The following is a 9077-nucleotide window of genomic DNA, read 5'->3' as shown; positions in this document are numbered from 1 at the left end:
CGCAGAGGCTGAGGGCAAGCTTCCTTTTGAAAGAAATATGAGTGTCTGTGTGCTTACCTTTCAGAAGTCCACTACCTTAATAGAAGGACGTATCCAATGCAACCATCTTTATGGTGTTACCATTGAACCAATTGATGAAACCACACTCTACAAGTTATTAAAAAAAATCTGAAGTTAATTTAGTATGTACGTACAATACATATTTACCATGTCACAACATATTCTGATAAATTACTGCAAGAAATGGAAGGTATCGGGAACCTTTTTGGCAACACCTGATAACATGACTGCTAAGATCGAAATGCAATTATTGTATGGTTTGCTCCCCTTTTCTTCTAGGGATCCAGAAGGGGGTTGCTTACGTTTAGCACTCGAACACATTCTCACTGTAAGGAACTATCTAACAGACAGTGATATCTGAAATCATGATCGATATATCTCTAATGTACGCTCGCTCTGTTTCTGTCAAGCATTGCTAAGCAAAGTTGGGCTATTCTTTTGCCAAATGGCAAGCTTGGCCTGTAAGGTCCAACTCCTACTTCAATTCTACACACACGCAGAGACTAGTTTTGTTCTCTCCTCAGTGTCATTATCTTCCTCTTATATTCTTACTACTTTTCAGGAAGAGATGGTACATGCACAGGAAAGCAGAGCCGGAGGGAAATTTTCGACGTCGTATTACCAGCCACACCTCTTAATTGTACAACAAGCGCGTGCCACAGATAGTCAAACAGTAGTCTGACTGAATGATCTACATGACATGGAATCGAAGACATAAAATGATACTAGGAGATGTCCCCTTTAAATTCCTTTCGTTTGTAAACAAGATTGTGCACCGGTCAAATACTAGACTAGAATGAACGAAACATCACAACCCCACCAACGTCTCAAACATTCTAACTGATCCAAGTTCTATACAGAGTAAAATCAAGAAAGCGACATGACAATGACATGCTCAGTGCATGACGACGGTGTCAAAGCAATTGAGGCCGTCGAACGCGAGCTCGAACCCAGCACGCCGCTGCGCCATCTGCTTGCCAGTGAAGAAACCCTGCCCCTTCTCAGCGTCCGGCTTGATAGCCACCAACGGCTTCGTCGCGTCACCACCACCTGAGACCAGCCTTTTGACCGTGTCGGTGCTGCCGGCGGTGAGCACCGACGTGCCGTAGCCGTCCAGCGGTGCCTCGCAGAAGACGAGCGCCGTGAAGAACCTCTCCATAGCCATGGATCCTCTACTGACGGATGCTTGAATCAGGCAGTCTGGAAAGAAGGATTCCTTGCTGCTGCTGCTCCTCGAGCGAATGAGGAGATTCTTGTTTGCTTAGTGATCGAGCTAGACGTGGGGGTGGGGATTTTATAGGGTCACCCCGTGCGTGCCGGTCTCCGGTTGGAATTCGGAGGGCACGCGGAAGCAGAGTACGCACGAGCCGGAGTCTAGAGGATTGCGACCGTGCCGTGTGGGGTTGGATTAGATGGAGTCTACTCTGTCTCCATGCCTGCGCGTGCGGACCAGGACACCCGGGTTTGACCTCATCCGATCCGTAGCGTGACGTGAGGTTGAGAAGCACATCACCGTTGGATTAGATATTCCTTTGCTGATGTATACTGACTTTTCGGTCAAATCATATTGTCTCGGCTTTGAATTTTGTGGTGATACAAGATTCGGACTTCAACCTCCAAGGGGGTAGGTGTCACGGAATCCGTTAGTGTCCAATCTCTAAACCCTGCGCAAGTGGGAGCTACATGCATAGGCTTGTCTTTTTTATAAAAAAAGGTTACCTTGAACTCTGCATAAAAACTGATGCATGCAGTCATCTTTATTAAATTATTACTCAACAGAGTGACAAAATAAATAAATAGATCAACCCAAGGCCACCTTCTAGGAAAACCAAGTTGACACACCTACTAAATGACCGTCTCAACGGACTTCATCTAATCCGCTGGCCTCAAGAAGCCATCCGCCTGACAAGCTGAGAGCACCAACTGGTCTATGTGTCACCGAATGGGCAAGCCTCACCAAAGGACCGCCGTCCCTGATCCATGGATCGCAGCCGTCGTACCAACACCGGGCAGCCTTAGAAGGGCCCCGCTACCGCCTTCCTCGGAGCCATCTGGACTTTGCCAGAGGGCGCCTCAGGCGGCGGCGAGGGGAGGAAGGTGCGGCAGGGGAGGAAGCGGCGTTGGGATGAGGTGGCAGCGAAGGAGGGATCCGGTCACGACACTAGATCGCGATCGCGAGTCCCTTTTGGCCGGGGCCCGCTAGTCGTCCTATGGATCAGTCGTTCAGAGAAAATGATGCAAAGTCCATGGAACGGCTCTGATCCGAAGAGCCGTCGTTGGGGAGTTAATTTACAGGGGTGGAGCTGCATGGAGGGTCCTCAGTGCACATGCACTAGGGTCGAATGTTTCCCGTGTTATGTTAATTGTTGTGCGCCAGGGTGCATAATTTTTGCATGTGACATCTTGTCGGACCCTAGCATGCCACCGACCACCCCATTTTACCTGTGCCCCTGCTCTGTCATACCATATGCACCGGGCCCCACCCAACAGCACTACCAACCACCTACATGACACTGGTTGGAGCTCCATCGATATCTTCTTCCGTGGTGCACATGAGGAGAGGGGGGGGGGGCGCCGACATGTAGGAGGAGTTTTTCTTTTTATGCGACTTGTCGAACATGCTCGTCTCTGTCAAGTTTGTATTGATCAGGTAGATGGATGGATGATGATTTATAGCAAGATAGATGCAAGACGCTACTTGGCCCTCAATCAACCAACCACAGACAACAACTGAGGCCTGACGTGGCGACGTTGTGCTCTAGCCTCCCGTCGACCTTCCACAGACCGGTGACCCGACCAGCCAACATCATCCACAATCCAACTAAGACTTTTTTTTTCAAAAAAGAATAAGTCAAAAAACAACAAGGATTAAACTTATTTTTCTAGGCTTCATAATTTTTCAATCTCCTTTCTAATTTTATGTGTAATTTGCATTGAGGTCTGTTGGTATTTACCAAATGCATTTTCGGTGCTACTTGTTCATATATATACATTAACTTCTATGTGCTAGATGGCCTATACTAGAGGTTAGGAAAAACACTTCTATTCAGTACAATAAACCTCTTCCGTGGATGAATACAGGAATATGTGTGATAATTGTGTTTCTCTAGTTAAAAGAGATCACGCTCTTTTTCTGCAGGAGGATTGCCACATGAGTTGTTTTCTTGGAGGTCGAAATTGTTATACTCCCTTCGTTCCAAATTCTAGTGCGCACTTTGTTGAGCTGCAATACCAATGCATGCGCTGGCGCATGTCCTTTGGATCATTATACCCCTCCACCAACTCTGTCCAGATCCATGTGCAAAGCGTCTCAGCCACACACACTCCCGCATGCAGAGGAGGTTGTTTCACGCCCATGTCCAGCCACACGGCTATTTTTGTCCAAACAAGTAAGTGGGCACTATAATTCAGAATATGGGCAAAAAACTTGCACACACCATAAAGTTAAGTGAAACGAGGGAGTATCAAACTGATATTTGTGTATAGAAACCAACAAGAACTATGTAAACATACTACTCACTCCGCATGCAAAAGTTTATGTATGAAAAAGCAGCAGCTGCTAGAGTACTGGCTCTTCCAACACAGTTAGACAGAGACCTTATTCGCACATTGCAGCAACACCGAACATGCAGGTCGTATCCAACAACACATTGACAGAAACCAGCCACTAGATAGTCTTAGAGCTCCAGATATTTGTTAGTACTCTAGAGAACCATGGAGCAGACAACATAGATCCAATCTTGGAAAGTCTGCTCATATTCTACAAGCGTTGGAACAGGAAACTGACACACCTGCTGAAGAACTTTTGTAGTTGCTAGAGGGCAACAATATCACACATCCTCTAACAGGCTAACACTCCAGATAAAAAGCAGCCTGCACACCACTGTTTTGAGCTTTCAGTTCATGCAGCAGAAGGAATACCTGGCCCTTCTTATCATGCAATTAACAGAACAAAATATGATACACAATCGTGACCCTTGTATCATACAAATAATAATATAATGCAAATAAACTAATAAAACAGTTTAATGCAAACGAATCCCCATGAGAGAATGAATTCCTATTAATAGTATGGTGCCTTGACGACATCCAAACAACGCAAAAGCTAACTTCCCTAGAAAAAATAAATACATCAGCTGTTGCAAAATCATTGACATCTAGAAATTACATTGATGGTTCTATATTGCATAAAAAATAGAGACATCAATTGAAGCTTTGATCACAAGAGGCCCAAGCATAGTGTCTCGTGATCAACGTTTTAGTGTCCAAGCATGTTTCCATAGTTAGCGGGCATACAAGGACATCGCAGCCACAGAGCATGAGACTGGAGGTATGTTAGCCATGCATTCTATTCACCGCATCTGCACATCATACTCAAATAATCTCTGGATGACATTCAATTTTCTTCCTCGGATCCTTTCGCTGTTGCATCATATGGAGATGGCTGTATGTGGTTTTGCCTCGCTGCCTGCGAATCTTGATTGGGAGTCCAAATCACATAGCCTTGGACAGGCACTACCTCGTGTGGGCATCATCATCTGGTTGGAGCTTGCCGGATAACATGGATGGAAAGCGGCAGGTTGGCCGGCTGCCGCTTGTGGATGGAGCCAGGAAAGCATTAGGGTTTCTTTCTGTTTTCTTAGGAGATGGCATCCAAGCTGAACCACTGGCCTTGCAGTTACTATCGGTATACTGGCAAAATGAATGACATTAAAAACAGTAAAATTAAGTCACCTAGTGCCCCTCACAGCGATCACTACTCAGTCGTAGTATAGAAACACCAATAATAGTTCAAATTTATTACGGCTACTAGAGTAATAGAAAAGACCTCTTGCTTAGCTCAAGTCTTCAGGGCTAGCTCCCCACTCGTAGTATTTATATGCGGACCGCAAGTCTTCAAGACTAGCTGGGATAGAAAGACTATATATATACGGACAGCAAGTCGTTAGGTGGACTGCTTAATTTGTACTAACTACTAACTAATGTGCTCTTGCAATCATTCAGCAAACCTTCGAGTTTAAAATTTGGACGGCTCTTGATGTACTAACTATCGAGTAAATTAACTCTGTTACGGCTCGATCAACAGAAAGAAAGAAAGCAAGCCAAGAAGGCGGCGGTCATGTCAGTGTTCATGCACGCGGATGCCGTGGACATGGTGCTGATGGCACTGGGCCTGGTGGGTGCCATCGGCGATGGCTTCTCGACACCTGTGAAGCTGCTCATCACCGGCTTCATCATCAACGACCTCGGCAGCAGCGGCCCCGACCACCTCCAGGAGTTGAGCTCCAAGATGGACGAGGTACGCATCAACAAATTCTACACACCTGTGCCCATTGTTAAACCGTAGCAGCTTTGACGAGCAACTAACAGAACGCGAGGAACCTTGTCTTCTTGGCGCTGGGCAGCTGGATCATGGCGTTCCTAGGTGAGTGACGGAGTGTGAGTGTGAGACTGAGAATATTTCATTTTATTTGGATGCTGGCGGAGCAAAATCAGTAACTATACTATACATGTGAATGTGATGTGTGTGCACGGCAGAGGGGTATTGCTGGTCACGGACGGCGGAGCGGCAGGCGTCGCGGATGCGTGCACGCTACCTGGCAGCGGTGCTCCGGCAGGACGTGGAGTACTTTGACCTCAAGGTGGGGTCGACGGCAGACGTGATTGCCAGCGTCTGCCGGAATGCAAAATGTGTGCCATGGCTAACCCATTGTGCACGATTAAGAAAAGCGAACAGTCTGCGAGACCAGGCAAACACTTCCTTTGACAAACCCACGGGCGTTAAGTAATGACAACTAACATGATTTTTCTGGGAGAATTGTGAGCATTATTTGGCACACAGTTGAGATAAATGAGTTCTGCTCGATGAAGGAAAACACTGCACACGCTTTGCTAAAACCAACCCGTGTGTGATAAATTGTGACAGCCAGGGGCAGACGAGCAGGGGCCTCCCCCCCCAACGATCGACAATTTTAGCAGGAGCGACGAGTAATTACCAATGAGATTAGATCAATATACGTACCCCCTCCCCCCCTATACTCGAATCCTGGCTCCGCCACTGATGACAGCACACTTGATTATATGGGAAGATATATGTGCTCTAGGGACGCAGCTCGTCTGACGTACGGCCCACACACTAACATGTGGGCCCGGACCCACCCGTTAGCGGCCCAACGGCAGGGGGCCGTACGTCAGGGGATCTGGCTCCGTGCTCTAGTGGGTTCACAATTAAATTAAACAATTGTGTGGGATGAAGGGAAACAGCCACACAATTCTTTGCAGTGCATCATGTGGAAGTGCCGCACATGGTTTACCATAACCAACAGTGTGAGATGTTCACAATGTCTCGCACGAGTGGTTAAGAATAACCGTGTTTATACGCGTCATCTTGTGCCATGTTCCACCGAGGTATCCACGAACACGCTGACTTCCTTGCCTACCCACCGCACATGCGTCGTGTCCACCCGGGTTCGATGCCACGTCGGTACCCTCATTTTGCATATAAGTAAAATAAAAAGAATCTTATTATTTGGTTTTTCCGTAACTAGTATAAACTATTTTAATATACAATTTTAAGAAATGCATTTGAGCACCTATCACTCTGTACCAGAAGAAAGTGTTTTTCAGTAGGGGCCGGGAAATCTCGAATTTTTCCAAAATGCATATTTTGATGGTAATAGATTTTTTTACGGACTTTGCAATCAAATTTTAACATTTTAATGAACAATTTTAAGAAATGTCATGAACATATTTAAAAGTTGAACAATTTTGAATGACACGATGTATTTTTTTCAATACTATGAATAGTTTTGAAATTGCTTGAACAATGCTTTTACATTTCATGATTATATTTTTAAGAGAAAAGTATACTTTTCGTCCCTCAACTCTTGGTGAAGTCTAAATTTGGTCCCTCAACTCCGAAACCGGACAACTTGCACCCCCAACTAACGAAACCGGATAAGGTTTGTCCCTGGTCTCGATTTTGACCGGTTTTGGTGCTGACTGACCCCGGTTTTGACCGGTGCCGACTAAAATTCGTGTAATTTTTTCATATCCGTGAACTTTTTAAAATTCACATACTCTTTTCAAATCCACATAGTTTTTCAAGGTCGTGCAATTTTTTCAAAAATAAACATACCTTTTTCAAATCTGTGAACTATTTTGAAATTTGTGTACTTTTCCAAATCCATGATTTTTTTTAATTTGCGTAATTTTCTCAAATCAGTGTATTTTTTCAACTTCGTGTAATTTTATCGAATCCAAGTATTTTTTTTTCAAATCCATCTGTTTTTAAAATTCGCGTACTTGTTTCAAATCCGCATACTTTTTAAAGTTCGTGTATTTTTTTCAAATCCGTGTTCCTTTCCAATCCATGAACTTTGTTTGAAATTCACATACTTGTTTCAAGTTGACATAAATTTTCAAATCCACACATTTTTTTCTAATTCGCGAAGATATTCAAATCCGCATACGTTTTCAATTTCACATAAAATTTTCAAACCCAAAAAAATATACGTGAATAGGAATAAGTATGTCAATTTTTAAAAATTACATGAATTTTAAAAAAACCACAGGAACTTTAAAGAAGTACGTGGATTTAAAAAAAAGTACGTGAACTTGGAAAAAGTACGCAGATTTGGAAAAGTACACAAATTTTTAAAAAGTTCACGTATTTGAAAAAAATACCCGAATTTGAAAACATTAAACGGACTTGGAAAAGGTATGCGAATTTGAATCGGCATGGTCAAAACCGGGTTGGGACAGCACCAAAACCGGTCAAAACCGTGACCAGGGTTGAATCTTGGCCGGTTTCAGTAGTTAAGGGCGCAAGTTGTCCGGTTTTGAAGTTGAGGGACCAAATCTAGACTTCGTCAAGAATTAAGGGATGAAAAGTATACTTTTCTTTATTTTTAATGGGCAGTAAAAGTTTCTCTAAAATTTATGTAAAGTAATCTTTGGAAAATAAAGTAAAAATAAATAAAGAATGTAACAAACCATTTAACAATTAATCGGTGGGCCCACTACTGACCCTTTTGTCCGTCTTGCAATAAGCGAGATGTAGACGCATCCGCTGGTGGATGAAGGAAAATGGGCCGCTAAACAGCAAGCAGAGTGAAAATGGGTCATCGTCACAATAGCTCTCTACTAATCCCCGAAGAACCTAATCCTGATTTTGATTGAACGGACTTGCTTACCAGGAGAAGAACCTGATCCAGAGATATCAGACATGCACCTATATTCCGCGGTCTGCCAGAAGAAAGAAAATTCCATATGTACCATAATCCACTAAAAAAACATATGTGCCATATATGGCGCACGTTAAGTTGATCAAATGATGCTTTTTTTCTACTTTCAGCTCAAAGGACGATTTTAGTATAAATATCTTTTATGTCAAAAGAATAAATTTCATAACTACCGTGGTTCCGGTTTCATATAACCATAATTTATTTCGCTACAAAACATAACCACAACTTATCGATTTTTCCCCAAAAGGATAAAACTTCCTCCTCCTCGTTTGCCGCTAACCATGTGATCCATCAGATCATCAGTTCATAACCCAGTTTAAGGCTACCTACCATCAGACCATCAGTTCCACCATTTTATTTCACATATAGAGCGGAGCCTGCTCACCGAGAGACCTGGAGTACCATATGATGGAAGACGTCCATATATACCTTCCTCCTCCTCGTTTGCCGCTAACCATGTGATCCACTACCATGTGTTTTGTCATTATTTTGGTGGCTTGAAAACTACTCATGGAGATGGAAGGTATTGGGAAATTTTTTGATGACACCAAGCCAAGCTCAAGTACTGAGAACCGTCTTGATGGTTTCATCAGGCACACCTGCTTGGCCACTGGATCCATGAGTCCTTCTGTTGTGGCACCTCAAATAGCCACATTAGTGCATTTTTTATATGGGTGGAGTAGTCGCTAGCCATTCATCTCGTTGTTGTCAAGCCGCAGGTAGAGACGTGTACGCATTGTTGGCGCATGCCCAACCTGTTGCATACAGAGC

The 9077-nt window shown here is 44.0% G+C and overlaps 1 protein-coding gene across 1 annotated transcript; it reads right to left on the bottom strand.

Annotated features, from left to right (window-relative positions):
- Positions 1–768: 768 nt before the first annotated feature.
- LOC147957626 (uncharacterized) lies at positions 769–1343 on the bottom strand. Its single transcript, XM_087535407.1, has one exon. The coding sequence runs from the start codon at positions 1223–1225 to the stop codon at positions 956–958; it is 270 nt and encodes an 89-aa protein (XP_087391533.1). The 5' UTR covers positions 1226–1343; the 3' UTR covers positions 769–955.
- Between the last annotated feature and the right edge of the window lie 7734 nt (positions 1344–9077).

The sequence above is a fragment of the Triticum urartu genome, chromosome 7A (assembly GCF_056163025.1).
Source record: "Triticum urartu cultivar PI428250 chromosome 7A, HENAU_Tu73, whole genome shotgun sequence".
Classification (NCBI taxonomy): domain Eukaryota; kingdom Viridiplantae; phylum Streptophyta; class Magnoliopsida; order Poales; family Poaceae; genus Triticum; species Triticum urartu.
This window is presented reverse-complemented; position numbering and strand designations above follow the sequence as displayed.